At 44.6% G+C, this 18,044-nt stretch overlaps 1 protein-coding gene across 1 annotated transcript in view; it reads left to right on the top strand.

Moving 5' to 3' along the window:
* The window catches only part of IQCH (IQ motif containing H), a 50,605-nt gene extending 35,326 nt beyond the window's left edge, over window positions 1–15,279 (top strand). The window contains exons 15-21 of the mRNA XM_066328196.1: window positions 2,027–2,147; window positions 3,128–3,414; window positions 8,595–8,762; window positions 10,919–11,044; window positions 11,573–11,634; window positions 13,641–13,749; window positions 14,981–15,279. Coding sequence (XP_066184293.1) covers window positions 2,027–2,147; window positions 3,128–3,414; window positions 8,595–8,762; window positions 10,919–11,044; window positions 11,573–11,634; window positions 13,641–13,749; window positions 14,981–15,082 — 975 coding nt within the window. The 3' untranslated portion in view covers window positions 15,083–15,279. The remainder of the gene's footprint in view (window positions 1–2,026; window positions 2,148–3,127; window positions 3,415–8,594; window positions 8,763–10,918; window positions 11,045–11,572; window positions 11,635–13,640; window positions 13,750–14,980) is intronic.
* Window positions 15,280–18,044: the final 2,765 nt, after the last annotated feature.

Raw genomic sequence — 18,044 nt, 5'->3', positions numbered from 1 at the left:
CAAAATCTTTCAGGCAGCCACTGCACACCTCTTGCTTTGTTTGATTTTTATATTTCTGTTTAAATTGCTCAACAGCCATAGTCAGCAGGTCTCAGGGATGAGATGGGAGTGACAGAGGTGTTGCTGGATGCACTGCCAGCTGTGAACTGATTTGTGGGGCAGCAGTTCCAGCACATCCATCACGGCTCACATCCTCTCTCCAAAGCCACGGGGATTTTCATGAGCCACCTCAGCCTGTGCCTTGTTGGCTCAGCAATAATTCAGCACAAACACAAACCCACACAAGGCCAATGGATATTTGCTCACTGCTCTGCTGTTTCAGTCAGCTGAGCCATCCAAAACCAAAATTCCTCCTTCAAATCCTGAGGAAATGAGCAGGGTAAAGAGCTGAAGTTGGGTAAATTCTGAGCTTGGAGCTCATGTTTCATGTGCTCCTTTGTTTTTGCTTAGTGTATTGATCTACTGACTAAAACCATTTTTAACCCCTTTTCTGGTGATACTTTTTGAGTCAGGAACATCCTTTTCTCCTTATTATGTGATTGGAGCCCACCTGTCCCATATCAGCACCACCATCTAAGCACCTCAATATTTTTAAGGTATTTTTCCCCTCATGTGAGGCAGGGACAGCAATTGTCCCCTTTTTCATGACTGGGCAGCTGAGGTGGAAAATCCCTTTCCTGAAGTCTCAAGGTGGCTGCAGCCAGGAGCAGGATTTATCCAGTTTTCCTGCATGCAGAGTTAATCCCAGATTCCCCAATAGTCCAGAGAAGCTGTGGCTGCCCCATCCCTGGAGATGTCCAAGGTTGGACGGGGCTTGGAGCAGCCTGGGATGGTGGAAGGTGTCCCTGCCTGTGGCAGGGATGGGACTGGATGGAATTTAAGTTCCCTTCCCACCCAAACCATCCAGTGACTCTAATCATTGCTCCATCCTCCTCGTTCTGCTAAGAAAATCACAGTGAAGTCATTTTGAATTTCCATTTTTGGTCGCTTTACATCCACGTGCTCCATGACAAAGCCCATCCCTACAAACTCATTGCTCCAGAAAAAAAAAAAAAAAAAAAAAAAAAAACCAAAACAGCTTTAATTTTTTATTTGCTTTTCTTAGCTGTCAGCCGTAAGGTTTCCTCATGTTCCTCCAGAGCCTGAGATGAAGTGGTTGTGGCTGAGGACTGTGGCAGGATCAGAGGAGGGCTGGTCCTTGCTGCAGCACGGGGTGCTGAGGAGACGGGATGGAGAAGAGAGGAAAGAGCCCCAGGGGAGCAGGGGGAGGCTCGTGAAGCAGCAAGAAAAGGAGCCTGAAGCAATCCAGTCAGGGTCCTTGCACTTTATATGCTCCTGTTCTTCTGGGGCTTTGGGGAGCAGTAAAAGCAGAGCAGTTACTTGCTGTATTTAATGGGGCTGGGCTGTGTGTGTGATAATAAAGAATTTAAAACTAGGAAAAAAAAAGCTGCTTTAGCTGTGGAGTGACTAATCAAATTCCACCAAAGACACAGGCACTTGGGAGTTTGTCACAGATATTTTAGAGATTTAAAAGGATATCTCCTGCTTTAGAAATGCTTTTGCTTGATTATTCCTATTTTTTTTTTCCTAGCTAAAGGATATTTGGGTTGATAGAAGAGCTTAAACACAGAACCAATGAAACTATTGCTGGCATATGTGACTATTTCAATATGCTGCTTCAAAATACAAGCAATGTACAAGTTATTGACTGCTGCTATTGATCCCAAAGCAGTTACCAAGTACCAGGCATTTTCAAATGCCAGATCCAATTATTGATATAAATTATAATGCAAGAGATGCAGTGCTGAGGAGGGGAGGATTGGCTTTCAGAGAAGGACAGTTTGCAGGAGGAGGGAAGAAGACCAAGCAGAAAAATTAAAAAAGGCTTCCTGACTGTGGGTAAACAGTAACCACATTTTTTTTTTTTTTTTTGTGCCTGTTGGAGGCCTGGTTTTTAATCACCCCACAAGCAGTTTTCATTTCTGTAGTAAAATTGCTTGTGGTTCTATTTAATTTGTTTCTGCAGGAGCTAGCTTTGGTGAAGATCTCCCAGGAGCTGCCGGGCCTTTTAGCACAGCACGTACAGCCAGTCAATGAGAAACGATTCCCTACATGGGAAAAATTCCTCCAAACATTTCTTACTCAAGGTAAATAAGACTGCAAAGTCGCTGGGAAGTGTTAGAAGGAGTAATTATGCCATATTGTCTGCCATATTCTTGTTAGTCTTGGGCCCATTTAAATATTTATCTCCTTTTATTTCTCCATTATGCTTCAAATGTTCATTTACCAATGAATTATAGGCCACTGTTCTGTCATTCATTTGTTCTATCGCAGCCTTTAATCCATATCAGTCCTGGATTCTGGATTCAAAAGCACCAACTCCTTAATCCTTGGGTGCTGCCCCAAAAGGGGAAAGGTTTTGGGGAATTCCAGCACGTGAGGTAAATGTGAGAGTATTTAATTTCTTTATGGATTTCTTTGTGGAAGAGACAAGGATGAATCAAAGCCTTGAAGGTATTTTTTCTTTTTAAATAATGCCACTTAACACATCTAGTACTGATTTTATTACATAGCAGTTTGTGCCAACAAATTGGGTGATGGCATTACATGCAACAAAAAGGCAAATCCAGAATGCCAAGCAGTTCTCCTGGTGATTTTCCTCTGGAAAACCATGCTGCAAGTTGTTATTTCCATGCCAAATGCCTCTTGTGGATGAATGCCACCGACAGACTCTTATCTAAGACCATTATATGGATGGGAGTCTCCAAGATGAGCTCCCAGCAGGAGTTTAAATCCCTCAAATCCCAACATTGCATTTCCCAGCTGTTCTGGGCCTGGAGTTGAGCTGGATTCACTCCTGCTACCCCAGAGCCCGTTTCTCCAGTCACCTGTGGGATTTATCCAGTTGGGAAGTGGGATTAAAAAGCCACTAATAAGTGGGATAGAAAAGCCACTGATTAAACTCCTTTGTCCTCCAAGAGATCCACGATTCTGGCTCTGCTGCTCCCCTTGCACTGATTTATTTGCCCTTTCTCCAATCCCCTCCAGAGCTGGTGGCTCCATCCTGTGCACTCTGAAGGGCAGCCCTTGTGGGTTTGACTCCAAGATAATTCCCTTCCAATTCCAGGTGGAGTGATCGAAGCCTTCCCGTGCTCGGCCAGCGTCGCCAACGTGACGGTGGATCTGCTGATAGAGCCAACAGGGGAGGTGACTCTGGTGTCATCTGGAGATCAGCTCCACGCTGAGGGGCCCCTCAGAGCTTCAGGCACCACCATCCCGCAGCGTTCCGTGGATCCAGAGCTCCTCAAAGGTCTCTGCTTGAGAATTGGGGAGGCCTGTAAATCCAAAGGGGTGCTCGGCTACTTCTCCGTGGACTTTGTGGCTTTCAGCCATCCCCAGACGAGGGAGCAGCAGGTGAGTGGGGCAGGTTTGTTACCTCCCCCTGTCCCCCTGAGGCTGACAAATTCCAACTCCAAAAATTATCAGGAGAAAGCTTTGCCCTTTGGAACAAACAATTTCCAAACTCTGGGGCATGTGAGCTGAAGGTATTCTAACAGCATCAAATGCAGACCTGATGCAGCTCCTTGTTTTCACTCTCCTGGCATTTTCTTCTGGTGTCTTCACTGAGGACCTCAGTGTTTAGGATGTGTTTGACTGTCAAAGGGAACATCCCTGAATTTTAAGGCTGTGGGGAGCTGGGGAACTTTCAGTGTTTCAGTTTTTGGTAACTGACAGCACTGTAGGGTGGCTGTGGTGAACCAGAGAATCAGAATAATCAGGGAACGGTTTGGGTAGGAAGAAACCTTAAAAATTATCTCATTCTAACAGCTTCCAGTATCCCAGGTTTCTCCAAACTCCCTCCAGCTTGGCCTTGGACACCTCCAGGGATCCAGGGGCAGCCACAGCTTGTCTGTGCCAGGGTCTCTCCCTCACAACAGTTTGTGAGCTCTGCAATTTAAACCCCAGTTATACTGGACTCCCAAAATGGATGTACACAGGCATTGTCATCACAACTCTGGCTAAGCCAAACTGGACAAGTTCCATGGAAAGTTGCTTTAAAAAGATTAACGGATGACATTCTCACCCAAGGAAGTCCGTGGGAGTTTTGCCAATTGCTCCACTCAAGCCAGGAGGTCACCGAAATGCAGGAATGCTTCCTGGATTATTAAGGTTGTGACATTTCCTGGCACAAACAAGGACACATTAAATCATTTAGTGATTCTTGTGGCTCCTTAGAATTCCTCTCTGTTCCCTCTTGGTTTTCTTCCCTTGTTCCCAGCTGATTTTTACCTTACCATTTCCTACGTTTATCAGCATGCAACACAACTTTAACATTATTTAAGCACAGGATTTTAAATTTAACTGGATGCGGAGGCAATTAATGAGGCCATCTGTCTTGGGAGAGAGAGAGATCACACAAAGGCTTGTGTTCTGGTTTTTTGGCAAACAAGAAATCCTATCAGATCCTTGGAACGTTTGCTCACTCATTTCAGATGAATTTCCTGGAAGTACAGGATACTCAGGAATTCTTTCCAAGTGTGTTTTACAGAGACTGTTGATCTTTGGAGCACTAGGAGAAGAGGAGGGATGAGGAGCAATGTGTGTTGTCACACAGCTCCATGAGAAAACAGAGCCATGAGATCCAAGGGCCAGGGAAATCTGGGACTCCACAAAATTCCCTGTTTTCCTCAGGAATCTCTTCCCATCTCAGTTACACCTGTGCCCTGGTCTGAGGGGAAGGGAGATGGAGATGCTGTTTTCAGTGTCTGGGGGAGGAAGTGGAGAAGCATCATTTGGAGTGAATCCCTTGTGATTCCCACTCTGTTTTCCATGATGATCATTCCAAGCAAAGCCTTGGCCAGTGTTGGCTGTCAGATCCCAGCTGGGAGCTGCACCCAAATAAATCCCCTGGGTTCGGTGGGAATATTTAAACACATCGACTTCCTTACATTATAATTTGGAGAAGCAGGATCCCAATCCACCTTTTCCGTGGGTCTGATGGCTTTGGCACAGCCCCAGCCTTTCCCAGCAGTGGTGAGGGAACACTGGATAAACTGCTGGGCTCAGACAATCCCCACAGCAGCCAAAGGTCAGGACACAACATTTTTAATGCGCCATTTTCCAACAAGAATCACGGCGTTATCCTCATCCATCTCCCAACCCTCCATCCAGCAGGACAGAGCCCCGAAACTGAAGTTTTTGGGTGAGCCCCAGCCCATCCCAGCAGCTGCCACGAGATGGCAGCCGGATGAGAGCCTGCCCGAATCCATCCCCGTGCCTGTTTTAAAAGTCATAAAAGACACTCTCTTCCCGACGGCCCGGTTGCATTAATATTTTACTAATTGACATTTTTACAGTATCGCTCAAGCACTTCTTTAAAAATAGCACGGGTGCTCTTTTACAATGAGGCAGCCGTGGATACCAGCTGCAGATAAAACAGTTAAACGGGAGAGAGCCGAGCTGTAATTTAGTAACTCTTTAAGAATTTATGTTTCCTTCCCTTCTCAAGTTTACATTCTAAAGCTGAAGCGTTTTTATGGAAGCTGTAAAGAATTCCAGCATAATTGTGACTTTATTCACTGGAGATGTCTTCAGCACCAAGCACAGGCTCTGAAGCTGTGTGTGCCAAAGGAGAATCCCCTGGAAGCAAATATTTCCTTGGATAAACAGCCAGCAAGTTCTTGCAGGGTGTATTTCTAACTCCTTCTTTGTCCATGGGTGGGATTGTGGAGAGTCCTAATCTGTTCTCTGCTTAGCTTGTCTAAAACCAGTCTTAAATCTATAAAATCTTAACTTCTTGCCTCTACCTCCTGCCTTCGAACTTTGAAAATCAAATCTCACTTCTAGGCTGTTCTGTTCCAGTTTAATTTCTGAACATAAATTCTGCAGCTTCTCAGGTGAAAACTCCTTGTGTTCTGCTAATTTTTCCATGCAGTTCTGTGAGGATTTGACACCCCCAGTCAGAAATGTGTACAATTACATCTGTGCCCTCATGGTACGTGCTCAGAAAATGGGGATGGGCTCAATAATAGCTGTTTGTTAATCTGTAGAATTTTATCTTTATTTAAACGTCACCTTTGCACAGGTCATCTCCTAAGAGCTCCTGATTTACTGGAGGAGATGATTTATCTGGTCAGAGCCCCCTCATCCAGGCCTCTCCCATTTCTGTAGCAGCACAAAGGGGATTTAAAGGACATTTTTGTGTTTCCATGGCAAAAGGGAATCCCCTGCTAGGATAAAGCTGGAAAATCTTGTGCCATCTGATCCTTCTTCCTTCCTCCCCCACATTAGGGATGTTCTGGGACACATCCAGGGAAGGAGGGGACATGGCCACAATCAAAGTGTTCTCAGAGAGTCCTGAGCCAGGAAAACAATCCTTGGGGGTGATCCCAGCTGGCACCAAGGAGTGACCATTTGGCTGCTCTCTGTTCCAACAGGGGTGGTTCAGCCCCAGGCTCAGGGATGAAAGGAGGTGGACAGGTGGCTTCCAGCCATGTTTGCCTTCCTCCTATTCCTCCTCCTCCTTCTCCTCCTCCCCCTCCCCACACCTCACATTGGAAAATGCAAAATATCGCAATGATTTTGCCTAAGGAGTTTGAGGAGGTTTTGGAGCTCTCCTTTGTTAGAGCAGGGCAGGGATGGACACCTTCCTGTAGATCCAAACTCCTCATTTTGTAGGCAGCAGCAGAAATTGGGCTGAGATGATGAAACCACGTCCAAGAACTATTTAATCTTCTCTGTATGCAAAGAGAAACTCCTTAAACCAATATTTGGTCAATCTCATGATTGAAAAGCAATCAAAATTTGCTCTGCCAAAAGCTTTTTCTGTTCTTCTCTGCTCTCCCAGCCCCTTCCTTGGGCAAGCTGGAGCCATTCCCTGGAGCAGGGGATGCTGGAGCCAGGCTGGCATGCTGGGCCTTTGTTTAGGGGATGTGAAACGGATCACACAAGTAATTAACGGGTTTTTCTCTACATCTGACATTAAAACAATGTCACTTGCACGTGTTTTCATCCAGGTGGGATCTGGGGAGTAACTCTGTGTGAATCCCTGGGAGGGTGGGATGAATTTATCCACTGCTGATGGCTGCTGAGCTTTGCCAGGCTGCTTTTGAAATGTTTTATCTGCTGTTAAATCCTCACCCCTTTCCCTGCATTTTGCTCTGGGACTATTTCAGTCACAGGGATGTTTTTGCTTAACCTTTTTTATGGTCCCCCTTCAGTCCAGCTTGCCTCCTGCAGCTCTGTTTGTGCTCAGCAAAGCTTCAGGTGTGGATTTTGAAGTCAGGTGTAATGTCAGGGGCTGGATTAGGAGCAAACCTTTCACTTGGAGCCAGTGATCAGCCCTCAGATATCCAAGATTTCCAGTCCCTGGTTCCCTCATGAAGCTCTGCCACCTCTTTCTGAGGGCAAAGTTTTAACTGAGAGTGTAAAACCCAGCTCAGACAAGATCTAGGACATTCTGACGCAGATTTGTTGATAATATTTATCAAAATTAATGGAACACTCCCACCATATGAATAGTTTATAATTATTATTTGGCTTGTTGAAAAGGTTAGCACACACTGCAAAAGGAGAAATGGACAGCAAAGTCCTTCCTGTCTTGCAGAAGTGATGATAAACAATAAATTATTGAAGAAAATTAAGTATTATAATTGGGGAACATTCCCCTATTACTAAGTAAAGCCAGCCATTAGCATCCAATTTGCATTTTAGACCGTGCAGCAGGAAATATTTAAGTTGACAAATAGGATATTTAATACAGCAACAGATACTTGGCAGTTAGATATTAACAACTGTTACTGGGGTGATTTATTCCCCATTATCCAAAGGGCATTACTCTGTGCATATGATTCGGAAATTGACTCCACTTTTCCAAGAGGCCTTGGCTGCCTGACCCCTTAATATCCTTATAATGAGTCCATTTACCATTCCAGGGCTGAGGCAAGTGGTTCTCTGGGAGGTTTGTTTTAAGGGTTCCTCTGCAGGGCACATCTTGGGGTGTGGGAACATTGCAGGGCAGGCACAGGGGTTTTTTTTTTAAGTGGGGAAAAATTCCTGTGAAAAGCAGCAAGCTGTGGTTATTGGGGTGGAGGAGCCTTGCAGGAGCAATCCACAGTGCTTCCCTCAGCCTCGTGAGTCCTCCCTGAAAGATTCTCCCTGAAGTTACAGAAGAGTTCTGTTTGTTCCTGTTCGGAAGCGGTTTGTGGAATCGCAGAATCCCAGAGTGGTTTGGTTTGGATGGACTAAAGTCCATCCAGTGCCACCCCTGCCATGGCAGGGACACCTTCCACCATCCCAGGCTGCTCCAAATCCATCCAGCCTGGCCTTGGACATTCCAGGATCCAGGGGCAGCTTCTCTGGGCCCCCTGTGCCAGGGCTGCCCACCCTCACAGCCAGGAATTCCTTCCTCACATCTTTATCTCTGCCAACCCTGCCCCAGCACCAGGAAGCCAAAAGCAGGAATGCCATCACACAGGACAAAAAAAACCCAACAGGCAGAGATGTTCCTTCACAATTGCTGAATTTGACTCTTCTTGTTGTGCTTTTTTAAATTTATTTGAATTCAAATAATTGCCCCTCTTTGTTTTGGTTAGGTGTGGGCAACAGACCTTGACCTTTGCTACAGTGACCAGCTGGCCCTGACTCAGCTCCTGATGTACATGACAGATGGAAATCTGGATTGTGCCTCCAGCTGCCTGCAAGGACCTCTGGGAGCAAAGGAAAGCAAAAGCCAACAGGTTCAGCACCAGGGGACAAAACCTGTAAGCATTGATGTGTTCCCAAATATAACCATTCATGGAACTAGCAATGTTTTAAACTGGTGATATGGATTTTACCAGGTTCAGAAAGTCATGGGATAACAGCACAGGAGGAGTTAAATGGAACAATCCCTGGAATGAACAATCCCAGGCCAGGTTGGACAGGGCTTGGAGCAGCCTGGGACAGTGGAAGGTGTCCCTGCCCATGGCAGGGGATGGGATTTAATTCCCACCCAAATATTCTGGGATTCTATAAAATGGGAAGAAAGGTCTTTAGAAAAGTCAGCATGAGAAGCGTGTGTCTGTGGATGTACACACCTGGATAGAAAACTATTTCTATCCAGAAATAGAAATTCTTCTGTTTGCCATATTTTGACAGAAGATTCACAGCTCCCTTTCTTTCCATCCACAGAGGAGGGAATGTATCACCATTCCAAAAATGTCATGGAGCTGTAATTTAGAGGTTAACGAGCTCTTGATCCATTGTTCTCGTCAAGCAACCACTTTTAGTTGGAGAGAAATAAATTGGATCTGATTAGTCCCAGTAGTCCAAGTTTTAGAAATGAAAAGTAATCAAGTAGCAACTTTTTTTTTTTAATTAAAATTCTGTCAGAATTAACATAAATTGTCATCATATGCTTTATTTTTAATTCTTTCTGTATTTCTGAGATTGTTATCTCCTGAAGAGTTAACTACAAGACTGCAGTCTCCCAGGAAAAGAGGAAAAAAAGAAACAAACCGAGAGACAAATGTTTTTACTGCACATGATCTGTAATGAATGATTAAGTAAAACACTTTGTGTAAAATTATGATGTTAATAATGATTCTGTCCCTTTTAATTTATGAGATATTCTCCATGCTGGTGGGGTTGATTTTGATAAAACGGAGCAGCCCCGGAGTTTGTGCGAGGATTTTATTTTTAGAACTCCTTCTTTGAAAGAACAAATTTCCTAGATACTGCTGCTCCTGTAATTATGTACAAAACCAATCACTCATTATAGTTAGGATACATTATCTTCTAGACAGATGAGGCTAAATAAGCAACACATTAATAATTCATCCTGCAGTTCATTATGCATGTGTATGCATGCTTTGTAGCTGAAATAAGCACCTCATCAACCTGATGCCAACCCTTAAACAATAGTTCTGTGTTATTGCAGCCACATTCAAGTTTACGCTTGTTAAACTGCTGCTTGGATTATTTTATCAAGCATTCATTTGTTTGTGGTCCCCTACTGCAGAGAAAGAGATTTTGGAAGCTCCTTTTTTAAGTTAATGACTTGAGCAATGGGTGTTATTAATTCTCAGAATATTATAAACATGATTAATTTTCAGGCAGAGATGTATTAGATCAGGATTTCAGCTATGTCAACTTAAATGAGTCAATGTCAAAACAAATATCATTTTAGGGGAAATACTGGAAATTAGAGGCTTTGATGCGCAGTGTCCCTGCTCCCAGGGAACAGCCCAGCATTAAAAATAACACCAGGAGAGCCCTGCTTTGGAACAGCTCTGCTCAGAGCTCCTCAAAACAACCTCTCTGTCCTGGCCTGAGCACTGCTGGGAGTTTAAACTTGATCCAGCACAGCCCTTTATCCAAGGGGGAGAGAGGGCAGGGTCAGGATTTATTTATTGGGAATAAATCCCTCCCTGGGAGGGTGAGGGGCCCTGGCACAGGTGCCCAGAGAAGCTGTGGCTGCCCTGGATCCCTGGAAGTGTCCAAGGTCAGGTTGGATTCAGTTGGATTCCTCCAAATGGAGTCTTACTCCACACTGAGTTCACTGGCAAAAAGAATCACAGAATCCCAGGATGGTTTGGGTTGGAAGGGAACTTAAAACTTATCCCACTTCACCCCCTGCCATGGGCAGGGACATTTTCCACTATCCCAGGGTGCTCCAAGCCTTATCCAACCTTGGACATCTCCAGGGATCCAGGGGCAGCCACAGCTTCTCTGGAAAATCCATTCCAGGGTCTCCCCACCCTCACAGGGAACAATTTCTTCCCCAATATCCCACCTAACCCTACCCTCTATCAGTCTGAAGCCATTTCTCCTTGTCCTGTGCCTCCATCCCTTTGAAAAGTCAGCAATTTAGCGTTTAGGCGTTGTGTTCTGATGCAAAGTGGTGTGCAAACGAGGACTCCCGGGTTGTTCTCTGCAGCCTGCCCCCAGCAGCCCCCGCTGTGCCGTGGCCAGCAGCCAGCTGAGGCACTGCAGCCTCTCAGGGATCTCCTACAACCTTCTCCTCCACCTGTGTCAAGCTCGTGGGGTTGGATTTGACCTCCAGGTAGGAACAGGAGAGATGAGGAAATGTGTTCTTCGTTCTGCAGAACTTTTGTTTGTAAAGTCTTTTGTGATAAAGTCACTTCTATCGATGTCGATGTTAAATGGTGGAGTTGTGAGGGTTGAAGAAGGGCTTTAAGATCATCCAGCCATCAATCCACATGTTCACCCCTAAACCATGTCCTCAAGTGCCACATACACCTGCTTTTCTTCAAATTTAACTGTGTGTAAGACTTTCAGGAGTTAACCTGCTTCTTGATAAAAATAACTGTGTAAGGAGATCATTTTTAAGATACTTTTGACCACCTCTGACTGCTTTAAAACCCAAATATTTGATGTGGAATAGACTCTGCTGTATTTATTGCATTCTCTACAATAAGTTAGAGCAAAAATCTATTTAAACTCAGCAATAATTCCTTACACACAATTCTAAACCAGCCCTTCTTAGTTTGGGTGTGTACTTACTGTAACACATTAATTACTGTTACCACTCTTTTAGGACTTACTAAAGCAATTTTGTCTTAATTAACAGGAAAAACAAGGAACAATTTTTTTGTTGTATGAAGACCAGAAGCGACACAGATTGGGAATGATGTAAGTGTGGGGTGTCCCTACCCCAGGGTGACACTCTGGGACACAGATTGGGGATAATGTGAGTGTGGGGTGTCCCTACCCCAGGGTGACACTCTGGGTCACAGATTTGGAATAATCTAAATGTGAGCTGTCCCTACCCCAGGGTGACACTCTGGGACACAGATTGGGGATGATCTAAATGTGGGTTGTCCCTAACCCAGGGTGACACTCTGGGACACAGATTGGGGATAATGTGAGTGTGGGCTGTCCCTACCCCAGGGTGACACTCTGGGACACAGATTGGGGATGATGTGAGTGTGGATTGTCCCTAACCCAGGGTGACAAACAGCTGGGGACACTGGGACACAGATTGGGGATGATCTAAATGTGAGCTGTCCCTAACACAAGGTGACAAACAGCTGGGGACACTCTGGCTGTGCAGGGAGTGACACTGGAGCAGCTCTGCCAAAGGCCAGGGAGGGAATGAAGAGCCTTGAGCACCTGCCTGTCACCTCCTGCTCACACAAGTGCCCTGACTGCTCCCCAGGTTGGCCTTTGGGAGAGTTTTAGGGTTGTTTTAAGCATTTCAGTCATTAAAGAAGGGCAGGGATGTGCTGAGCCCAAGGGCTGGTGGCACTCCAGGCTCAGGAGCTGCTGGAATTGGCTTCAGGAGAGCTGCATTCCCTGTCAGGAGCAATCTCTCCCTTGGATTAGCACAGGCTTACTCCTACAGGCAACATTATTAAAAAACCTGACTTCCACCAGGCAGAGGAGGGTGAAGTTTAATGCCTTTTTATATTGTTCTTGCCCAAGTTTCCTGCCAAAATAGGCTGTAATAAGTGAGGAGCTGAAGCGTTCTGCTCTCAGCCTGTTCTGTATTCCTTTGATGCTGCAGCTATTTCATTAATGACCTGGATAACAAAACAGCTTCTTCAAGGGCTGGATGTGCCTGCAAGTGTTCTGGAAGGCAGCAACAGAATTCAGAATGATCCCCACAAATTGAAGGAACAATATGAGAAATAGAATTAGCTTTGGTTGGAACCAGGTGGAAGAAATTACACTTAGAGAGCAGCAATGAACAGGAGGAACAAGGAGGTTTTGGGAAGAGGATCTGTGACTTAAACAATGTCATGATCCTGTGAAAAAAGGTTAACAGTGTATCCTGGGAGATGCTGGAAGAAATCCTGCTGTTCTGTGAGAGGGAGGCAAGGAAAATGTTTAGAGCTCTGGAGAGCATGACTGACATGGAAAGAATACAGAGGAGAGGGAGGGCAGAGATGGGATCTGCTAACGATCTCCCAGCACAGAAAAAGCCTCTGCAGGAAGGAAAAAAACCTAAATTTTTGGTCGCAGGACAAGAAGAAATAAACTCAACCTGTAGCAGAGAGGATTTCTGTTTGCCCTCACATTTTCAGTGCAATTTCATAGCCTTAATTGGGAAATACTTTCAAGATTCTAGGACTTGGAGCTTATAAAGTAACTAAAATACCTGAAACATCTCTGAGAATTACCCATTTTATTCCATCAGAGATCTGTGGTCGATGCCAGTAAATGAGGCACATTTATCCTCGGTGTAATTCCCTGCTCCATAAGGTATGGAGGGTCTGTATGGACCACCAGGAAACCAAAGCCTCAAAAGCTGCAACCATCTGAGAAATGTCGATCCTGCTGGAATTTCTGTCCCAATTTTAGGCTAAAGCAACAGTTTTTCCCAACTAACTCGAGTGTTTCAAGTGTTCTGCTGCCTCAGTCCTACCTCAGCAGTCACCTTTTGCTTGGAGTAGCTGAAACCTCTCTGCTCTACTTCTGCTAAGTTGATTAATAAAAATTATTTATTACACAAATCCTTCCCGTTGACAAGTTAAAATGGAGCCTCATCTTTCATATCTCCCTGAAGATTTTCACCTTGTGAGATTGAAAATCCTCATTAAATTCCAGCACCAGGCAGGCACAAATGAGAGGGCGATTGTTTTTAAGCATGTGAAGGGAATCATTGGTAAACTCATTTGTTTGGATATCATTAACAGAACAATTGGAGAGGATCTCCAGGGGGTCCTCCTGACCTTTGCTCGCAATCTCTTCATCATCCATCAAGAAATATCAGCACCTAATATGCAAGGCGAGACCAATTTTAAGGTGAGGTGTTAATTAACTAACGATCCCGGTTAATTTCGGTACAAGGCCTGCAAATACCTCATGCTGGATCATAAACAAGTGCTAAACCATTCCTTTTTTTCTCACTGGCTGTGTGTGGTTTACAGTGTCTGGGTCAGTGTAGTCGGTCTCCCACGGAACCCGTTAGTTAAATTTAAGTTTGAAACTTTCTGCTTTGAAAAGAGACATCCTTGAGCGTGAAATTATTTGTAATCTAATGCTCCTGAGTGTCCTTTGGAAGAGCAAAGGAGCTGTTGGCACTGCCTCACACAGTTCTGTCACAATTGCCTGCTTTATTTTAAAGGGACACCATCAAGGTAAGAATCTTAAATTAGAAACAAATTTCTCAGCTGATAATAACCGCTTGGATTATTAACACTGATTCCTTTTAAGCAGGCAGCCACTAACGCATCCGTTCCCTTCCCTCACCCCAAATGGATTTTGTTCCCAGTTTGCTCTGTTCCTGGGGAGCACAAAGGGGAGGACAAAGCCCAGGGGCTGCTCACCCTGGGGAGGTTCCCCCACCTCCTGCCACAGGAGCCGGGAAAACAATCAGGAATCCAGCCCCGTGCCCTGGGACAAGCCCTCCTCACAAAGCTTTTGATTCCACAGGATTGCTCAGCTTCCCACAGGGGCCTCTTTTGCTGAGCTGCATCAACCTTTCACTTATAAAAACTTTCCAAGCTCCTGTCTGTGTGTGTTTTGTGAAAGGTGAACGCTGTGTTAGATTTGTATCTTCAGTCGTGTCACATAATTTATAGCAGATTCTTTCCACCCTGACTGACTAGATTTTCAAGTGGAGTGTGAAATGACAGATTTTGGGGAAGACATAATTAAATTTCAACATGTTACAGAATAAACAACAAGAACAACAACAAAAAAAATCCCGTTTTTCAGTATGAGGGAATGAAAAGCAACCACTGAAGAAAATTATAAAGGAGAATTTTTTCTTCATTGCGAGTGAACATATGTGAAATAAAACACCTGTTAGTTAATTAGGAGCACAAATTGTATTTTTATTTACCTGGGATTTGTACATATTTACTAATAATTCCTCCAAGTGTCCCCAAAGTAATATTAAATTTAATTGGTGCATCCTGTCCCGTGTAACCCCGTTACCTGTTCAAGGCAGGCACTGCCAGCTGTGCACCCTGGCTGCTGGATGCCATTATAATGCCCATTAAATAACTTGTATTCCTGGAATCTGTTACAGATGGCAATTCGAGATATTGAAGCAATTCTAGGAGTTACAGCAGAAAACAAACTGAGGTTGGAGGAAGAACAACCTTGGGAAGCAGATGCTCTGAAAGAATAGTTAACAGAAAATGTTCAAGTGCCTCATTCCTTATGCTTCTGGAAATGCTTCCTCATGTGTAAGAACAGGTTTGGTTTTCCCTCTGAGTTGCTGTGTGAAGGAACATGAACTGGGACAGAAAATCTCCGTGATTGCTGGCTGTGGCATTGGGAACATCCCACCTTTCTCCTTGAAAAAGCACAGGATCATCCTGATGCTCCTCGGGTCCCTGTGGCATTCCTGAAGTTCAGCGTGTGGGTTAAAAATCTCATTAATTGGGGTCATGCTGCCTTTGTCACTGACTGGGAGCAGGAGCAGCAGATCCACTGAAAAGAGCCCTGAGAGTCCCAATTCCCTTTCCAACAGGCTGTGTGCACTGAGAGGCTCCTGGCAGGAAAGGAGGTGCAGGGTTAGACCTGCCAGAGAGTCCAGAGGCCTCCAGGATGAGCAGAGGGATGGAGCTGGGAGGAAAGGCTGGGATTGTTCAGCCTGGACAGCTTTGGGGTGACCCTCAAGGGGCTGCAGAGATGGAGAGACACAGAAGGACCTGGAGTGCCTGCACAAGGGGGAATGGCTCCAAACTGAAGGAAATTGGGGTTGGTTGAGGTACTAGGAAGGAATTATTCCTTAGGAGAGTGGGGAGACCCTGGAATGTATTTTCCAGAGAAGCTGTGGCTGTCTCTGGATCCCTGGAAGTGTCCAAGGCCGGGCTGAACAGGGTTTGGAGCAGCCTGGAATGGTGGAAGGTGTCCCTGCCATGGCAGGGGCTGGGATGAAATGAGATTTAAGGTCCCTCCCAACCCAAACTATCCCATGGTTCTTTTGCCTATAAATGCCTTAATTTAAAGCCCACTTGATCAGTAATCCCAGCAACCCACATTCCTCTGCAGAACCATCTCTGTTGTTATGCTGCTTTTTCTGTTCTCTGAAGGCTTTTGCAGCAGTTCTTTTATGGTCATTTGCAAATTATCAAACAGCTCAGGAACAGCATTAATTCATCAATAGAATTCAACTTGCACTATGATTCCCAGAATTCCATGACTTTTGCAGGTCTGTCCATCTGTGTTTTGGATACTGGTGACCCTTTTGGTCACAGCTGCTGTGCAGTGTTGTCAAAGGACAACATTATGTTTGTAAAATCATCTTTATCCATCCAATCTGTAGTATCCCAAGAGACAACACATGCCACATTTTGCTCTGGAAGAGTAGATCTCATTGAATGGAAACTGTTATCCTAGGAATGGCAAGTATTTTTGTGATTACTTCCCAGAAAGCTCAGGGAAAAGCAGTTTTAACACAAATTCTTCTGAATGGGACCAAGCAGTTGCATGAGATCAGCAGCCAGTTTTTCTGACAGCAAATCTTTGATCCCTCAGCATATGAGACATTATTTTTGGTGGGAGTTTTTTTCTTTTTCCTCTTCTGCTTTGGTCACAGAATTAATTCCTTGCAGATGAAATCATTTACACAAATCCCTGCTTCAAATAAAAATCCACAGGAGCATTTTAAATTCCTGGTTTTATATTGCTGTTTTACATCAACGTAGCGTTGGGTTTGGATACCCACAGAGGTGGAATTTATTCCCAAGGTGGTGGAATTGAGCTGCACTTGAGCTGGTTTCCAAAGGGTTAAGGAAAAGGAAGCCTCGATCCAAGCCAGAACAACATAAGGTCTGAGAGGCTCATTAGTTCACTGGCACTTAATAGACTGCAGTGTCCTAGGAGGAAATGAAACCTGCACTTCCTTCTGCCTTTGTTCTACCCTGACAAAAGAAAACTGTACCTGTTTTTTGCAGGAAACAAGTGACCTGAAAGTTCCCGTGGTGAGAGAGATTTCTCAGCATGTGCAAAGTGTGAAATGTATTTTGAAGGGGGGGGGGAAGGAAAAAAAAAAAAGTTTTTAATTACTACTAACACTTCTGAGGCTTGAGCTGATGGAAGGATTGAAACTGCTTTGCAGTCTCTCACATTCAGCTCCCATGCTGCTGGTGCCAAAAATGTGGGGTTTTTTTAGCAATGCTGCAGATTTAAAGTGAGATTATAATATTGTTAAAAAGTCGGGAATGTAATTCTGTTCACATTTACTGGATTATTTATTCCCACTCATTAAAGGAGTAATGGAGTTGGTGAAGTGTACATTGAATTTCATAACGTGAGCTGGATGGGAAGAAAACAGAAGAAATGTGAAGCAGATTAAAGGTGGCCCAAGTGTGGCTTCTCATCAGAAACTGCCCAAAAAAATGCCAGATTTGGGCAAAAACAGCTGCAGGGAGTGGAGGAATGCTCATGGAAAGAGGTGAGGGACAGCAGGTTTGGCAGCCACTGCAGAGGATGCAGACAATTAAAAGCAAGGCTCTGTGCTCCCCAGGAGTCAGAGCTGGAAATGGAGATGTTTGTTTAACTGGCAGCACTTGGTGGGTTTTGTTCCAGCAAGAATTTAGTGTAGCACAGACCACTTCAGGTCATTTCTCCTGAAAGAGCTACCTGGAGCTGATGATACTGGAAACTGGGTCTCCTGTTTTAGGTAGTTGGGTTTAAAGCCCTGGATAAAAGAAAAAAAGGAAAAAAAAAGCTTTTAGCCCACATTTCCACATTTAGAATGGCAACTCTGAGCACAAAGAAAAAAAGGGGGAAAAAAAGCAGTTTATCAACACAACCACTCCCAGATGTCTTCTGAAATGAAACGTTCACCCTCCCTTTTTCCACTGAAGATCTGCAGTACCTCAAGATCAGGAGAATTTAACACCTCCCCTCTAGGTTAAGGTAATAAATCCCTGGATTTTTAAGGCCTTCCCTAAAATTTCCTATCAAACCCATTTAACAGTGGGATACTGTAGATCTGAGGCACCCCCTGTTACACTGTACAGATCTCCTGTATGTCATTTTAGACTGCAGATTTTGTTACACCCATGAAGAACTCCAATCACTGACAACCTTCATTAGTGTAATTAATGAAATACAACAGCATTGTATCACTCTAGAGG

The sequence above is a fragment of the Sylvia atricapilla genome, chromosome 13 (assembly GCF_009819655.1).
Source record: "Sylvia atricapilla isolate bSylAtr1 chromosome 13, bSylAtr1.pri, whole genome shotgun sequence".
In the NCBI taxonomy this organism is placed as follows: Eukaryota; Metazoa; Chordata; class Aves; order Passeriformes; family Sylviidae; genus Sylvia; species Sylvia atricapilla.
This window is presented reverse-complemented; position numbering and strand designations above follow the sequence as displayed.